General features: G+C 35.3%; 1 protein-coding gene and 1 pseudogene across 1 annotated transcript; both read left to right on the top strand.

Moving 5' to 3' along the window:
- Window positions 1-273: 273 nt before the first annotated feature.
- On the top strand, window positions 274-1,694 carry LOC149148614 (BAHD acyltransferase DCR-like). The gene is made up of 2 exons (XM_089442222.1): window positions 274-735; window positions 837-1,694. The coding sequence occupies exons 1-2, from the start codon at window positions 274-276 to the stop codon at window positions 1,692-1,694; spliced, it is 1,320 nt and encodes a 439-aa protein (XP_089298348.1).
- Window positions 1,695-7,174: 5,480 nt separating this feature from the next.
- Window positions 7,175-19,540, top strand: part of LOC149148613 (putative GTP diphosphokinase RSH1, chloroplastic pseudogene) — a 30,210-nt pseudogene continuing 17,844 nt past the window's right edge.

The following is a 19,540-nucleotide window of genomic DNA, read 5'->3' as shown; positions in this document are numbered from 1 at the left end:
TTCATCCAACCTTACTTAAACTCATCTTTCTTTCATTCAACCCTACTTAAACTCAACCTAGATCTGACCAGAAAGAAAAAAAGACACTATTTTATTAAAAAAAAATAAAATGGCATTAAAAGTGTCATGTCCTTTCCTGCATCATAATACATATCTCATACCCTCCCTCTCGGATATATGTAAAGCGTATCGGCCTCACGAATTCAACACGCAATTGTTGTTCTCTTTCCCATCCATGATATACATATCCCCGTTCATTACAAGCTTTTCGCCATGTCTCTCGAACCTGCAATCCCTTTTAGCAACCGAGTGGTCAGATTGGGCCAAAAATCAACAATAATCCCATCTCGCCCATCGCAGCGCCAGCATTGCAAGCTCTGCCCTTCCGATTTACAGATGCTCTACATCGGTTACATTCAGAAGGGTCTCATCTACCAAATGCTCTTCGCTGATAATCACCATTTTATTTCGGCGGTGGAGCTTCTCAAGAAGAGCCTCGCTGAAGTCCTCGTCCATTTCTACCCCTTGGCTGGAAGGCTCATCACTTCCTCAGATGGGCTTCTGCACATCGACTGTAATGATGCCGGCGTGGATTTGATCGAAGCATCTGCGCCAGATGTCGGGATTCAAGAAGTAGCGAGTACGGAGGCTGATCCAGGTGTTGTTGGCCAATTGTTTGCCCTTGACGGCGCTATTAACGTTGACGGTCGTTTTCTTCCTTTGCTGGTGGTTCAGGTCAGTCCTAAACCTCTTATGTCGGTTTTTAATGGTATTACTCAATCTTTTCTTGGACTCAAATGTTCTGATATACTTTTTCTAAATTTGAATATGAACAGGTGACTAAGCTGAGAGATGGAATCGCGATATGCTTCACCGTCAACCACACAGTCGTAGACGGGACTTCATTGTGGCATTTCATAAACTCATGGGCCGATCTCTGCAGAGGAGTGGCCACAATCTCTCACCCGCCACTTCACAGCCGGTGCTTCGACATAAAAGATTTCCACATAGCTCTGGAGCGGCCTCCAACCTTCTCCCCGCCTCCGGTGAGAGAGAAAGTATTTCACTTCAGCGAGGAGACGATCTTGAGGCTAAAGGGCAGAGCCAACCGGAATAAATTAGAGAACCCAATTATAATATCGTCTTTCCAGGCACTGTGTGCCCACATGTGGCACGCCATCACACGGGCTCGCGGCCTGCTTCCCCACGAGCCGACGTCCTTAAAGATCGGAGTGAACTGCCGATCCAGATTGATTCCTCCTCTGCCTTACTCTTATTTCGGCAACGCCGCCCAACTCGTTACCGCCACGGTCACGGCCGGAGACCTCCTGGCGGCCGATATCTCTTCCACAGCGTCGTTGCTGCACCGCATCATATCATCGCACACCGATGTCAGCATCAGGGCGACGGTGCAAAGATTTAACGAGCACCCCACTGTGAAGCTGGATAAAATAATGGTCGATAACATTGTGCTCATTGGGAGTTCCCCGAGATTTCCAATGTACGACAACGACTTCGGATGGGGAAGGCCGGTGCGGGTAAGGAGTGGTCGTGCCAACAAGTTTGATGGGAAAGTATTTCTAAATCCTGCCAGGGAAGGAGGAGGAAGCGTCGATCTCGAGATCAGCTTACTACCTCCTTTCATGGCCGCCTTGGAGGCCGACCCCCAATTTCTTTTCCCTATATATGATTAGAAGAAAATTAGAGAACTCCGATCGTATGGTTTTAGAGAACAGTACTTATCTAAAGCATAATCTAGTTATGATAAAAAAAATTAAACAGCTCAGCCGTGGTGCTCAAGACTTTAAACCTTTTCAGATCCGCTGGCTGGGATTTCGAAATTTGCTTATAGATCCTTTCGTTGGGATTTGCTTCTATCTATTGGCCTTTCTTCCATATTTACAGGCCGTGTAGTCAAAGTACGATCAGTCCGTGTAGTCCGAGGAAATCTTTTCTTCGCGTTTACCATGAGTATGGCCAAAATAAGATAAGATCGCATCTTATGTGATTGCTTTTGAGATACACATGATTTTATTTTTGTCTTTTATAATTGCGTTGAACTTAAATCAGATCTGGTTTAATGGTAAACGAGAAACCTGATCGGCTTACTAATACTAATATGCGATTGGCAAAATTTATAAAACTTAATTAAAGTTGAAAAAAGATTCTTATTAGTATTATTAAAAATGTTAATAATAGTTGAGTGTGATTTTTTACAAAGTTTTCATGCAATTCGATTTATTTAGAATCTAGTTTAGATTCATTAGTGAAATTACTATTGAAAATTGTAATTATTCTACTATGTGAGAGTTGGTTACATTTGGAGAGTAAGATTAATGACTGGTCTAGTGAGTTTGAGTTAAGTCATATTTGGGGAAAAGTTGAATTTAGAGCGTGTTAACTCATATTTTGGAAAAAATTGAATTGAGAGTGAGTGTAAATGTGCAGTTATTTTGAATGAGACACTCACTAGGGAATTTAAATTTAAGTTATATTTTGGGAAAAGTTGAATTTAGAGCGTGTTAACTCATATTTTGGAAAAAATTGAATTTAGAGTGAGTGTAAATGTGAAGTTATTTTGAATGAGAAACTGACTTGAAAATTTAAATACATGTAATCAAGTTTATGGGATCAATACAAGAGTACCCACTCATTCGGTTTGTGTGTTAATTTTGTGTTTTTTCTTTTCGGCTTTTCTAACAAATTGGCAGCTTTTCCAACAAATTTTAGTATCAGAGATATAAAACAAAAATCCAAAAAACTGAAGCCAGCATGTTAAGTGTGAAGCCAAATTCACGGAGGATTCTAAATCAGATCTTTCTAGATCTCCAGGATTCTAGATATTTCTACACTGCCATTAGTTTTTCTAGAATCACATGCAAGATTCTAGATCCTCCTACACCGCCAGTGGTTTCTAGATCATTCCAGATCTCCATCCAAATCACACACAGGATTCTAAATCCTTCTTTTGACTCTATAAATTTGTAATTTCTCTAGCCAAGGAAGGCCAGCCAAGGCCCAAGCCTGTTATGTAATGCAAAGTGATTTCTGTTTTCCAGTGATTGTTTTATCTATTCTACTATTTCTGACTGAGTAATCTTATTGTTTCTCCATTTGTCTGTCTCTGTGAATTATTCTCTGTTATTGTCGTCTATGTCTCTGAGTATAAATACACTGTGTGTTATGTATGCTCTGGTCTAACAACTGGTATCAAAGCTAAGTTCACCGTGCAAGCCGCTTAGTGCCATCGCCTTGCTCTGGTAACGTTCGTTAAAACATTGGTTGTTACCCCTGGCGCTGTTGAAGGATCTTTCCAGGAAACAACTGAGGAATGCTAGAACTAAAAGACAGTTGCTGCAAGAAAAACAAGGTCATGGACCTATGTTGAAACGTGTTGTTGGAGTTTGAAAAGTGGAGATCCGTGAAGTTTGGAGTTGAAACGTGGTGTTCATAAGTTTTTTTTACATCAAGCTTGCACATATACGTCAATTTTTTTTCTAAAACCAACATATGTATGTGTTGAATGTGAAAAGGTTAAAACATTATATATGTTTTTATATTTATTATGAAACATATATAATTATATGTTGGAATTTTGAAAAGTATATTTTTAAAAAGAGCAAGAATTTTGAAAAGGGTATTTTAAAAGGAGAAAGAGTAATAATTAAAGTTTTATTTTTTAAGTGGAGTTTTTTATGTTTTGGGGTGTGAATTTGATTGAAAAGGGAGACAACAGTTATAGATATGGAGAAGTTAAGCGGGGCTAATTTTGCCCTTTGGAAATCACAGATGGAGGATATACTGAGTTTAAAGGATCAATATTTTCCGATTGAGGGCACAACAAAGAAACCCTCATCGATAACAAATGAAGAGTGGAATAAGCTAGATAGAAAGGCAATTGCAACAATCCGCCAATATTTAGCAAAGAATGTTTATTTCAATGTGTCCGAAGAAAAGATGGCTGAAGTGTTATGGAAGAAGCTCCATGATCTATATGAGAAGAACACAACATCAAACAAAATGTTCTTGATGAAGAAGCTTTATAATCTCAAAATGAAGGAGGGTGCTTCAGTTGCTTAGCACTTGAATGCATTTAATATTATTACTAATCAGTGTGCCTCTGTTAAAATCATTTTAGATGATGAAATTAGAGCAATTTTGCTAATGTGTTCTATGCCAGACAGCTGGGAAAATTTAATTGTAGCTATGAGTACCTCAACAACTATAGGGACCCTGAAGTTTGATAATGTCAGCAGCAATTTAATGAATGAGGAGCTACAACGCAAGTCAATTGCGGAAAACCAGGGAGGAGAGGTTCTAGCTTTAGATGATCATGGTAGGAGAATGGATCGAGGCCGGCAAGGGTGATCAAGATCGAGAGGCAGATCAAAATCAAGGAGAGAAAGGATCATCTGCGTTCATTGTGGGAAACCCGAGCACATGAAGAGAGAATGTCGATTCTAGAAGAAAGGACAAAAGGATTAGAGACTGTCTAGTACAAATCACAAGTCATCCAGCACAAATGAAGGTGAGACTACTGTTGTAGCCACATATGGTGATGTGTTGTTTACTGTTTCAGTAGAGGATGCATGTGTATATACATCTAGCAGTAGCTTTGATTGGATCCTTGACTTTGGGGCATCTCACCCTGTAACCCCTTGCAAAGATAGTTTTGTTTCATATAATCCCGGTGATTATGGTAGAGTGCATATGGGGAATAATCATTTTTGCAGTATTGTTGGAGTGGGAGATGTTCAAATCAAGATGAAAGATGGACAAGATATATTGTTGAAAAAGGTCAGGCATGTACCAGAAATGTGCATGAGTTTAATCTTCATGGGACGACTGGATGATGAAGGCTATTTGACAAGCTTTGGAAAAGGAGGCTGGAAAATTAGCAAAGGTGCATTGGTCGTGGCCAAAGAACCCAAGATAGGAACATTATACACATTGAAGACACTGATAGAAAAATCAGATTTGGCTGCTGTTAGAAGAGAAGGAAATTTAGCAGATCTGTGGCATAAGCGTTTGGGTCACATGAGCAAGAAGGGCTTAAAAATCCTTATTGGTAAAAATTTATTGCTAGGTTTGAAATCCTAAAATATTGATCTTTGTGAGCATTGTATATATGGTAGACAAAGAAGGGTTTCATTCCTTAGAGATGGCCACGACAGAAAGAAAAATGTGTTAGAATTGGTACACTCAGATGTGTTTGGGTCTGTTAATATCAAATCATTAGGAGGAGCATCATATTTTGTCGCATTTATAGATGATGCATCCAGGAAGGTTTGGGCATATCCTATGAAAAATAAAAGTGAAGTGTTTGGAATATTTCAAAAATTCCATGTTGCTACTGAAAGAGAGACTAACAAATTGTTGAAGTGTTTAAGAATAGATAATGGTGGAGAATATTGCTCAAATGCAATTAAGGAATATTGTAACAGGTTTGGCATAAAGCATGAGAAGACTGTGCCTAGTACTCCTCAACAAAATGGTGTCGCAGAAAGGATGAATTGGACCATTATGGAAAAGGTGCGAAGTATGTTGTCCAATTCCGGTTTGGAGAAGAATTTTTGGGCTGAAATAGTGAGGACCGCTTGCTACCTCATAAATAGATATCCAACTACATCCTTGGATTGCGGTATCCTTGAAGAAGTTTGGACTGGTAAGAATTTGAATTATTCTCACTTGAAAATCTTTGGATGTGAAGCATTTGTGCATATTTCCAAAGAAAATAGAACTAAGCTAGATGATAAATCTATGAAATGCATTTTTTGGGGATATGTAGATGAAGATCTTGGTTATCATCTATGGTACCCAGTCAAACATAAAATTATTAGAAGTAGGGATGTTATATTTAATGAGTCAGAAATGTTCAAGAGGACTGTAGGTGAGTTGGAGGTCAAGAAGGTTATTGACAGGTTTGAAGAGCAGCAGGAAAACATACCACCAATACAAGAAAATGAACAGCAAATTCAGGAGCATGAAGAACAAGAAGTGGAAAATAATGAACAACAAGAAGAAGGAATCTTGCAGGAACCTTTACAGGAGATTCAACCTAATATGCAGCACCACAGTTGGTTCGCAGATCTTCTAGGCCTCATAAGCCTTCACAAAGGTATCCTCCTTCAAACTATATTTTGTTGACTGATGAAGGTGAACCTAATTGTTTTCAAGAAGCTTGTAAAGTTGAGCACAGTAAAGAATGGAAGAAAGCAATGGAAGAAGAAATGAACTCTTTGCAGGAAAATAAAACTTGGGAGTTGGTAAACCTCCCAAAAGGTAGAAAGGCTCTACAAAACAAATGGGTGTATAGGATTAAGCATGAAGGTGACGAAAAGAAGGAGAGGTATAAAGCAAGACTTGTGGTGAAAGGTTTTGCCCTGTTATCACTCAGGTTGTTCCCCAAAGTTGTAAGAAAGCGAATGTGGCCGAGGTAACCACAAACCAATATTTTAGATACAGATTCTAGCCAATCTGCATCCACAGAGCCCTCTCTAGATGCATATTGGCTAGAATCTATATCTAAAAGATTGGTCTGTGGTTACCTCCGCTGTATTCCCTTTCTTACAACTTTGGGGAGCAACCTGAGTGATAACATGCCCAAAAAAAAGGTATTGACTTCACTGAAATTTTCTCACCTGTTGTGAAAATGTCATCCATTAGAGTCATTCTTGGTCTAGTTGCTACTTTAGACCTAGAATGTGAACAGTTAGATGTAAAAACGTCATTCCTTCATGGTGAACTGGAGGAAGAAATTTATATGGAGCAGCCAGAAGGCTTCATAGAAAAAGGCAAAGAAGGTTTTGTTTGCAAGTTGAAAAAGTGTCTTTATGGGTTGAAACAAACACCTCGACAATGGTACAAGAAATTTGATTCATTCATGTTGGAACATGGTTTTTAGAGGTTGGAAGCTGACCATTGTGTTTATATCAAGAGGTATGATCAAGGGAAATATATCATATTATTGTTATATGTGGATGACATGTTGATTGTTGGGCATGATAAGAATAAGATCAATAGGTTGAAGAAAGATTTGGGTAGCAAATTTGCAATGAAGGATTTGGGACCAGCACAATAGACACTGGGCATGTGAATTATGTGTGACAGGAGAAACAAAAGGTTGTGGTTGTCACAGGAAAAATATATCAAGAAGGTGCTTGACAGATTTAATATGAAGGATGCCAAGCCAGTTAGTACACCACTTGCAGCCCTCTTCAAGCTGAATACTGAATTATGTCCTAGTAATGATAAAGAGAAAGGAGAGATGAGCAGAATTCCTTATGCTTTAATAGTTGGCAGCTTAATGTATGCCATGGTATGCACACGACCAGATATTGCATATTAGTGGGAGTAGTGAGCAGGTTACTTACTAATCCAGACAAACAATACTGGCAAGTAGTAAAATGGATTTTAAGGTATTTCAAGGGTACTAGTCATTATTGTTTATGTTTTGATCATGATAAGACTATGCTTGAAGGATTTACAGATGCAGATATGGCTGGAGATATGGATACTAGAAAGTCCACTATAGGTTATTTGTATACATTTGTAGGTGCAGCGGTATCTTGGATGTCAAGGCTACAGAGAATAGTAGCCCTCTCTACAACAGAAGCAGAGTACATAGCTGCAACAGAAGCTTGTAAAGGGATGTCGTGGATGCAGCGATTCCTAGGAGAGATAGGAATAAAGCAGGACAAGTATGTGTTATATTGTGATAGTGAGAGTGCCATTCACTTGGCGAAAAAACCAGCATTTCATTCAAAAACCAAGCACATTGACTTAAGATACCATTGGATTCGGCATGTGTTGGAGGAAGAACAGTTATCCTTGGAAAAGATCTATACAGATAGGAACCCTGCTGATATGCTCACTAAGATTCTACCACGAAATAAACATGAGTTATGTAGAGGCATGATAGGACTCAGTGTGAATTCAAGACTCTTATTTGGCTTCAAGTGGGAGAATGTTAAGTGTGAAGTCAAATTCACGGAGGATTCTAGATCAGATCTTTGTAGATCTCCAAGATTCTAGATCTTTCTACACTGCCATTAGTTTTTAGAATCACATGCAAGATTCTAGATCCTCCTACACCGCCAGTGGTTTCTAAATCATTCCAGATCTCCATCCGAATCACACATAGGATTCTAGATATTTCTTCTGCCTCTATAAATTTTTAATTTCTCTAGCCAAAGAAAGCAAGCCAAGGACCAAGCTTGTTATGTAATGCAAAGTGATTTGTGTTTTTCAATGATTGTTTTATCTATTCCGCTATTTCTGACTGAGTAATCTTCTTGTTTCTCCATTTTTCTGTCTCTGTGAATTATTCTTTGCTATTGCTGTCTATGTTTCATACTATAAATTATGCGTTATGTATGCTCTGATCTAACACATGCTCTGGTCTAACACAGCCGAAGAAGAGAATAGTCCAAAAATAATTAAACGGAGCTTTAAAAAGGCCGTTGCGAGTGAGGCGGCAGCGTGAGTCTCGTTGAAAACTCGCAATTACTTTGAAAAGTCAAGTTGTGTGACAGTCAAGTGGCTGTCATAACCAGCGGAACAAGGCCGCAGCCCCAACGGCCACAAGCCAAGTTTGAATCTTTTTAAGGTTTGAAGGTTTTAAAGTTATCCAAAAAATTTATTCGAAAAGGTGTTAAATTTAATCGAAAAGTGTTTTAAAGTGTTTATTGCAAAGGTTTTATTTTAAAGGGTATATGAAAGTTCGAAGTATTTCATTAAAATGTCTCAATGCATGATATGTTAAAAAGATTAAAAGGTGTTTGGATATAAAAAAAATTTCTGGGATTCTGGTTAGTGCAGAGGTTTTATTTTAAAGGGTAGCTGAAAGTTTGAAGTATTTTATTAAAATGTGTCACTCCATGATATGTTAAAAAGATTAAAAAGTGTTTGGATATAAAAAAATTGCTGGGATTTTGGTTTATTTTTAACAGTTTGGGTAATTCCTCGGCCTTGGTAGACAAGTCCTTCTGTAATTTTCTCTAGGGTAAAGAAATTGGGGTTGGCCTCCAAAATAGCCATCTCTCCCGCTGCCTGGTACAACTTCTTCCAGGGTGGCACGAAAACAGGCAGTAAGCTGATCTGGAGAAATTTGTTGGCATAACCATTCAGCCAACCAACTCCCTTAAGATCCTTTGGTTGACTGGGATTTCAAAGTTGCATCAATTTTATTTACTTGTATCAAATGTTTTACAACCTGTGTAGTCAAAGTGCGATCGGTTTTGAAAGTTTATTCCGACGAAATCTTTCCATCGCTTGTACAATTAGTATGGCCAAATAAGAAAAGATACATCACCGGCTTGTTTTTAATTTCTATATATATTTGGAAGGGTTATTAAATTTTAACTTAACTATAAATAATCATGAAATAGATATTACGATTTAATTTTTAAATTCAAAATTTCAAAATAATTATGTGGTTTTTATATTTTTATTAAATTTATTAATTAAAATAAATATTGTTGAGTTATAATTTTCTTAATATTCATGAGTCATTGTTTTGATTCATAGTATTGTAACAATGTAGAGTTATCAATTTCAATTATATTGGGCTAAAAATCTGAAAATTTGCTGGTACTATTGGATTAATGGAAAAATAAGTTGATCTTGAGAGGATATGGATTTGTTGGGTTGACTATAAATTTATTATTAAAGAGAATGAAAAACAATAAAAAAGTTAATCTGGATGGGATACTGATTTGTTTGGTTTACAATAAATTTAACATTAAAAAAATGAAAAGCGATAGTTTATTAAATAATGTTAAGTTTTTTATTAGAAAATAAGAATGAAAACTAATAGCTATAAGGTTTATAAAAATTCTATATTAAAAATTTGTAATTAAATAATAGTAATTTTTTTATTAAAAATTAAAAATTTTTAATTAAATTATTGCTTAAAAAAAATATTTTATATTTTATTAAAATAAAAAGTTAAAATCTATTTTTTCATTTTTAATTTTTTTGGATATAGAAATCATCATAGTTATTATGATCAGTGATGTGGAATTCAATTAATTTTTTTTTTTTTATAATCTACACAATATGATCTGTACACCCTTACTGCTAAATAAATTTGAATCCTATAAAATAGTGATTAAGATAAATTTGAATCCTATAAAATAGTGATTAAGATATAAATTTAGTAATATATGGAAATCACTTCAAACATACATTTAATATCCAATGTAACAGGTTTGTGAAGTACTATATCTACTTACTAGATTTGGAAACACAACACTTCAGCTTTTTGGCAGTAAAGACATCCGGACAGTCAGATTTTGATCACTAAATGATAATTTTTCTTTGGTTTAAACTTATTTCTTTGGCAAATTGATTTTCTTTTGCATAAGATGACATTTCATACATTATTTAATATGCCTGCAAATTAACAATCGTGGTTATAATGCTGATCGGCATTATCAACAATCACCATTATTAAGTTTAATTATTGTCATTATAATCAGATTAAGTTTATATTTTCTAATAAATCTAATAATAAAGTTAATGTTAATATTAATATTTAATAATTTTATTATTAAGATCAATATTAATAATTTAATTACTAATTTATAATTATATTAACAATATTAATCGCTTAATAATTTATTTAAACTTTAATAAATTTATAAAAATATAATAATAAATATACATTAATTTATAAATTAACACATAAATAATATTTTAAACTAAACATTAATACCTTATTACTTTGATTAAATATAATCAATATGAACATCAAGTTCAATCTAATTAATGATAACATTATGTTTAATATATTTATAATTAACCATAGAGAAGCATGATGATATAGTGCATAATACTCAATCTTATGTATTATTCACTATGTCATCATTAAAAACATATTAACATATTAAATATACATTAATCTATATTTTAACACGTGTCACCTATGGTTGGTTATGTTTAATATGGTTAACCATAATCAACGTAAGCATCAAATTCAACCAGAGTGAACATGGGTGCCATGGCGAGCCATAGTCACCATGGGAATTAACTTGAATATTGTTCCATATGTGGCAAACAAAAAACAACGTCATAATGTGGCAAACAATAAACAACATCGTAGTGTCACAAACACAAAACAAATTTGTAATGTGATGAATAACAAACAACATCACAATTAGATAAAATAATGACGTTGCAATGTGATAAACAAGAAACAATATTGTAATTTGACAAACAAGAAATGAGATAGCAATGTGGTGAAAAACAAACAATTTAAAAATGTGACAATTAACAAACCATGTTGTAGTGTGGCTACATTGAAATGTTACATACGACAAACAACATTTCAAAATAACAAAGAGTAAATGATGTCACAATGTGATGAATAATAAATGACATCACAATTTGTCAAATAATAAATGTCCTCATAATCATAATTAGGGTTACCGGGTTTACCATGTTGACCTACATTTACAAGGTAAACTGTGTTCAGCCATAGTTAACTATGTTGAGCTAGCTTTACTAGGTCAACCATAGTCAACCTAGGTATACTATTCTGACCTAAGATTATCTAATTTTTTATGTTTACCATGTTGACTTGGGCTTATTAGATTTTCTAGGTTGGCCTAGGTTTACTAAGTTGACTTAGCTTTACGAGGTTGACTAGGGTGACCTAGGTTTTCTAGGTTAACCTAGATTTATTAGGTTCATAAGACTTACTAGGTTTACTAAGTTGACGTAGGTTTACTAGGCTTATTAGGTTGACCTAATTTTACTAGGTTTAGTAGATTTACCTTAGATTTACTAGGTTGATATAAGTTTACTAGGTTTACTTCGTTGACTTAGGTTTACTAGGATGACCTAGATTCAATGGGCTTACTAGATTTACTATGTTGGCCAAGATTTTTTGGGTTGACTTACATTGACTAAGTTTACTAGATTTAGTAGGTTCACCTAGGCTTACTAAGTTTACCTATGTTTCCTACGTTGGCTAAGGTTTACTAGGTAGCCTATGTTTATTAGTTTGATCTACATTTACTAGGTTAACCTATATTTACGAGGTTTACTAGGTTGACCTAGGTTTAGTATATTTACCATAGTTTACTGGCTTTACCATGGTTTACTAGGTTTACAAGTTTGACCTAAGTTAGCTATGTTTACCAAGTTGACCTAGGTTTATTGTGTTGATGTACATTGACCTAGGTTGACATTCGTTTATTAGTTTTACTAGGTTGACCTAGGTTTATTGTGTTGATGTACATTGACCTAGGTTGACATTCGTTTATTAGTTTTACTAGGTTGACCTAGCATTACGAGGTTGACATATGGTTTATTGGGTTGACCTAGGTTATTCGGTTTACTAGATTTACTATGTTGACCTAGGTTTTCTAGATTTACTAGGTTGACCTAGTTTTGATTGGATGATCTAGGCTGACTTAAGTTTACAATTCTTAGTAAGTTAACCAAGTTTATTAGATTTACTAGGTTGTCCTAGGTTATTAGGTTGGCGTTAGGAGTTGATCATGTCTAAAAAATTAACTCAACACTTACTTGACAAACTAGGGGTCATACACTTCAAGGCACAACATGAGCAATGCCAAGAGATCCTAGAAACTCTGAGGAATCACTCTTGTTTCCAACTATTCATCACAAGCTCCCAAACCCTAAAATAATGTACAAGTAAATTAAACTAAATTTCTGCACTAATTTGACAAATTTATTAAAACTATCAACTCAGGATTTACCTATTTCACTCCTCAAATCATTCAGCACACTAATCTTGTAGATTTATACCAAAAACAACATTACATAAAGAAACATAGAAGATGTATTCAATCAATGCCAAATAAGTTGTTGGCAGTCCAAACTTTGACACAAATTTCAACATTGTTCTATATCTTTCACTTTTCTATACAAAGTGTGGTTTCTACTGATGCAAGTCAATTATGCAAACATCACCAAGCATAAAGGGAAATCCTACTCTATTCTAGCACTGTTTCAATCTAGGAAAACACTCCAACCAAACTTGGGCTTCTATCTCTCACCACAGAAGGAGGCTAAGTAAAAGATGGTGGTATCATGAAATTGGAAATAAAACCAATGCTATTATAACCATAAATAATGAACAAACTAGTCTTTCAAATAGCTTTCCTATGTTCACCCCTTTTTATCACACTACCTGCATTCATGTATCAATCAAAATGGTCTAAGCATTGAGTCTGAAAAATAACACAAGCCACAAACAAGGTTGACAATGGATTAAATCAGTACCAAACAAATCAATTTCCAAATGACTCATTCTAAATCGACCCCAGTCGAGTGCAGGCATAAATCTTCATATAATTTCTACAAAATAAAACCCAACACCGTGACTTCTAAGAAATGATATACTCCAGTACAAATATAAGAGACATGATTCAATTCACAATAAGCAAAAAAACTCCAAATCAATCCAAATCACCAGAAAATAAACTTAGAACTTCAATAGCCTCGTCCAGTTACACTTAGACACATAAGCTACCCAAAAGAACGAGAAATCTAAGTTCTTGAGTCTAGATGACTCAAGAGCTTCAAGGAAAATGAGATTCAATGTAAATGAAGTGTTGTTGTGTTACTTAGAGTTTTCAAAATCAAATAATTTCATTACTCAAGGATATGATTTCCAATGAGGTCATAAGTATTTTTGAGTCTTATAAAAAAAGAACAACCATTCCAGGGATTGTTCCTGCACTCGCATCAATCAAAAAATGAAAGAGCATGACTTAGATGCATTCGTTGATCAATTCCTAGGTCTACCTATCATGCATTCATGGATTTGAAAGATACTATAGAAATATATAAACTCAAAAGAGAATAGAGAATATAATAAGACCAAATCATCATGGTAAATACCACACTATTGATTGATACAAACCAGACCAGATTTATACCAATATTCTCACCACACCGCATTGTATACTTGATGTGTGTCAAGCTGGATTGGTTGGGCCCAGACCAACTAGATCGTACCCTCCTAAAATAAAGTGAAAGTAGAAATTGACATCAACCTTCTTTTATTACTCAAAACCAATCTTTTACATGAGGAGATCAATTGTCAAAACCTGGCTAATCCAAAGCAACACCTTGACTTCGAACTAACATTACATCGACAACATAACAGGGTATTGCTAACCTAGACTTCTATCAGGGTTTAGATTATATAGAAATCATATTACATCTCATGCTTCGATAAAGCCATCAATATACAAGAAAAGAGGATCATAACAAACTGTCATCCATGGGGTTTTGGCACATTCTCCCTCTGATCACAGAAATTTGGTTCTTTGAAAAAAGGGTTCTTTTAGAAAAATGTTGCTTCATCTCTGAATATTCTATTGAATACTGGAGGAAAATACTTGTGCACATCCCTCTTATTTCATACCTAACAGATTCCAATGAGCACTAAATCTGGGAGCTAAGTCATAACTAGTCACTTTATCCATTAGTCCACGTCTTTGACCGTGAGCGAGAGTCCAACTAGTACAAGGACTTCATATAGTGCAGAATTCTCAGATTACACAAAAATTGAATGTGAAGGATAAATTAAAGTTTGGCGACTGATTAATAAATATAATAAACCTTAGTAATATAAAAAAATGAAGTAATTTAGAAAGATTAAATATTAAACCTAATAACTTTTAATGATAAGTGACTAGAACTCACTTTCTCAAGTTCACACCCAAAAAAAACATGAAAATGTGTAGACATGGGCTTCAAAATTTGTAAAATAAAGGATTCTTAATGGGAACATATGGTAAAAAATATAGCATTTTAAGGGCTTTGCATCCCCCTAGCTTGATTCTTTTCAGTTTCCTTACACAACAAAAACATACCAACATCTGCACGAAAAAAAACTTCGAAACTCCTACTTCATATTTTCTTGATTTGGATATTAATATCGGACCTTGTAGTTTGAATCTTCTTCAACTACCTATTATATTTTTTTACCTTGGTCTTCATTTATGTTGCATGTATTCTCCACTTTGTGACTTTTTCCTTTAAATTATTTGTTTCCTTTCCAAGTTCCTTATTCCTCTCCATAAATTACAAATTCTGGGTTCTTAGATAACAATTTAAAACCTCCACTTTTATGACTTTTTCCTTCAGGGATTAAATCTTTCTTTCTCTCTTAGTTTTTCTCAACCAAAAGGAGAGAGGAATTGAGTCCTCCTATTCTTAAAGAACTGAATCTCCCAATTTGTTGACAGAGTTATCCATGGCAGGTACCGCATCCACCAAAATAGAGAGATTTCCATTTTCAGTCACTGACCTTTTACCAAATATAGATATTTTGTCACTAGCTACATGATTAAATTTCTTGTGCATACAAACTTATTGTGAAGATATATTACCATCAGGGTCTTGTAGCTACTCGTTTCTATATAACCCTTGTTCTACAAAATTATTTTTCAAAGAATTCATCCCACCAAGGCTTTGAGTTTGCCCTTCTACATGTAATAACTCCATATGAATATCCTGCAAAGTATTATTGGCATCATGATTTTGGACCTTCTCATCTGTATGTGGAACCTACTCAGTATCATGTTCATTATTATACAAAGGATCAAAGGATTCACCTATCACAGGTACTCTCTTAGAGGAAGAGGGGCCATGCATATTTCTCGCCATAGCTCTAGTGAACACCTGGGTTGGTGAATGTACCACAAACATAGTTAGAATGTCTCCTATGACTCCCTTTAGTATTAAATTAAGCCCTTCCTACAGTCTCTTAACACCACTTGCCTTCTTTTGGAAAATCTTGGGACTAATCTTCTCCTTCAATTCAGATATCTATTTTTCTTTCTTAGTACCCATTTTCTTACTTTGGTTAGATTTACTAACTTCCTCACCCTGACCAGACTTAGAAATAACACTTTTATTTTGAACATAATTGGCCTTCTCATTCTGAGAAAATTTATAGTTAGAGCCTCTAATACTCATAGAAAACCATTCCATTAGCTAAACTTGAATATCGATTACCTATTTAGGGTTTCCAAACTCTTGTGCTACTAGAAAATCCTCCCATGTAGATCCCTTCTTCTTTAACTCCTCGATAACCAGGATCTTAACTGACCCATAATGATATTGCTTGTACCCTATTTAAATGGAAGGAATTTTCGTCATTTCTTTAGACATTTTAATCAAAATTTATAATGGGAAATGCGCAAAAATTAAGTAGTTGACCCAACTCGAAATGCAGTAGGAGTTGAATAAGGTAAAAGAACGTAATAAAATATCACCCTTCATAGGTCAAAAAAATTGCAGCACATACATAAGGTTTCTCCATTTCTCAACCATGCAGCTATCCACTCCTTTCTTCCAGTCAATACTATAATTCAACTTTTCAAGAAAACTTTGCCATATCCCCTATTCCACCTTAACCTTTTTGAACCGTTGCTTGTCTGTATAGGGTAATTCAATTACTTGAGAGATTGTTTTTTTCGAAACCTCGAACATCAATGTGCCTAATGTAGAATTTTTTTCTATCAAATCCATCTTCGAATTCTCTCATGACACCTGAGTCAAAAACATTAAATTTATATAGAAAGGGGAGCCACCACGTTTCTTGGAGAATTGGAAAGCTGGTCTCATACTCTAGCATTCCTTCAATCTACTTAATTGTCGAAGGTTTTGTCTTGACTGGTGCCGCAATGTTCCTTCGCACTGACTTCATATTTGAGCCTAGATCACACTGAATTACAACCCTGTGTTTAAAATATCCATCCCTTGAAGTTCCAATGAGTGCAAGAATAACCTCTCCTACCAACACAATGTCCGAGTAGAAAACATAATGCTCCAACAAAACCCATTATTGACATGAAACACCATATAGAGTTTTCAAATTCCCAACAAACATAACTCTAAGCTCGACACGAATATTTGTCATAATTAATGGTCTTGGGTGATAGTTTTAGAAGGAAAAAATCATAACTCCACAATGATTACAAAACATTTCTTGGTGGAAGGTAATAATATATGAACCAAGGAATATAAGTATTTTAACCCTACGAATCATTTTAAAGTGCTTCCTTCTTTCTACCATAATGATGGAAAATAAGCGAGAGATAACCATCATCATCACAATCCACATTCGATGAGCATAAAATATGAGATAGAGAAATCGATTTAAAGATAAAAAGTTAACATAGGTTTTATGATATGCTAAATACGCCAACCATTTATGTACACTTAAAAACTATGTTATAGATAATCACTTCTACCAACTAAATAATAATAGAATCAAATTATCCACTCAATTCATATAGAAACATAATTCGTGTAGACAAAATCAGTAAAATTTCTGCAAATTCCTGTATTGCTAAAGCATTCCTATACTGAAGAAAATGTCCTCGCACTAATAAAATATGCATGTACTTGGTGCAATATGCCTAGACTTTAGTTAAAAATCAAGATCTTGTGATTCAATCATTCATAGGGAAATCAATGGTTGATACACCACAATGAACACAACTAAACTATATCATGGTTGGCATTAGACTAATTTTCCTTATAGTGCAATATCAGATGCCACTGCCAATGTGTTGGGAAAAGAAGATCGAGAGAATTTAGAAGTAGTGGGAGTAAAGAAGCATGAACATGAGTGTACTTAAAATAATGGGAGGGAATATCATTAGGGGCATTTTGAAATAAAAATAGAGTAGAGTAACAATATTAGAGAGAGGGGGGTAATAGAAAAGGGGAAAAAGGGGTCTAAAAAATAAAGGGGAACAAAAAGGGAAAACAGAAGTAAGACATGGTATCAAATTTAGAATAACGGGTAGGATATTAATATATCGAATAATGAAGAGTTAAGAGGGATTAAAAAAGAGGGAAAAGAAGAAATATAGAGTACACAATTATGAAACAATGATTCCTTTTCCGAATAATAATGCTTTAACCGATAAATCCAAAAATAGTTGTAGTGAGAATTTCAATCAGATTGCATACAAATGAAGCAATTCATCTGCCCTAAACTTGGTAAGGGCAAGGTTTTTGTTGATTTTTTCCTGTTGTCACCAAAACCATTCATAGGAACCTACTTGTTATAGACATTTTTGGGCACTGCAACCCAAATCATATATGTCCATAAACCAAGGGCTTATGAGTCCCTAAAAGTGTTGTTTCATGCCCTAAAGGAACAAGGTTAGCTGATTACATCATCTCCCAAAAGTTCTCCACAGGAAATTGCTCAGAACTGGTAAAAAATGGACCATACAGGTTGCTCAGTGCTAAGGGTGTGATGCATCTCACCTGCCCAGTGTAAAAGGTGCGATGCATACTAGAAAGCCCTTCTGTAGGGTGCGATGGGCGAGAATGGAGAAATGGTAGAGACAATTTGCGAGGTGGATAATCATGGAATCTTCCAGAAACTTCTCTTGTGACACTTGCCTCTCTAAATTTGCCTAGGGATGAGTAAGAGATCATCAATCTCCAAGTGGAATCAAGAACTATCAGAGAGAAGACACTAATAAAAATCCCAGAAGCTGGCTCACCTCCCTGCAATCATCTATATATGGATCCCTCATCCCAGAGATCCAAAGCCTGGAATTTTGTATCTTGTAAGGAAGTGTTGTTGGTTTCTTGGTGGAACATCATAGTGTTGGGTGATCTAAGCTTTTCATGAGGTGAAGAAGGGCTTTCATGCTTGGAGGATGACACTGGGATAGATCAATGGGTTGTAATCCTCTCTTCTAATCTTTATATCAATAAAGCTATTCAAGTTTTCCTCCACATTCTTGTATGTCTGATAGTATATGCATTTGTGTGGTCAATATATATCTGGTCCTATATTGCTTATGATTGTATATCTCTACACTTTGAAGGTATTATGCTGCTTTGACTTTATAGGTACTCTTTGAAGTGGAGCAGTCAAGAGAGAAGTGGCAAAGACCTATCGGTGAGGAGAAGGAGCAAGCAAAGAACCAAGCGAAAGATAGAGGTTGGTATTATTTGATCCTCTCCTATCTACCTCTCATAAAGGAAAATGAAAGTAACTTTAATCTGTTTGTTTCTAAGACAGCTACCCGTCTTAGTGGGACTAGCAACTCTGCATAGACACTAGATTTCTCGATAAAAAAATGGTGACTCCACTGGGGAAAAAATAGCTTGTTTGCTTGTTTATACTTGTTTGCTTTATAAACTTACAGACAGAGCCTGAAGTTAAGCTAGCTAGTCTTCGAACTGCATTTTCTATGCAAGTGCAAAGTAGATCAATTTTGCTTCAGTCTATCTCCGGGTTTTGTTTATAAACTGAACAATCGATTTGCAAACATCCTAATTGCACTAGTGGTTGCTCTAGTAACCTCATTAGATCAACCCCTGTGATTTCTATTTAGTGACTATCATTAGCTTGGCCTAAATCCCTGAACTAAGCTGTAAACTATGACCAAGAACCAAGTTGAAGTCTCGTCCCAGGACCATCGCACTTTCTACTCTTAGGAATCTAGATGCATCGCACCTCTCGTGTGTAGTAGGTGCGCTGCATCACACTTTCCCTGTGTTGCAGGTGCACTGATCA

This window comes from Pinus tabuliformis, chromosome 9 (genome assembly GCF_031772625.1).
Source record: "Pinus tabuliformis cultivar Carrire ecotype Pingquan chromosome 9, CPIR1, whole genome shotgun sequence".
NCBI lineage: Eukaryota > Viridiplantae > Streptophyta > Pinopsida > Pinales > Pinaceae > Pinus > Pinus tabuliformis.
Note: the sequence above shows the minus strand (reverse complement) of the source record. Positions and strands in the feature narration are given on the sequence as shown.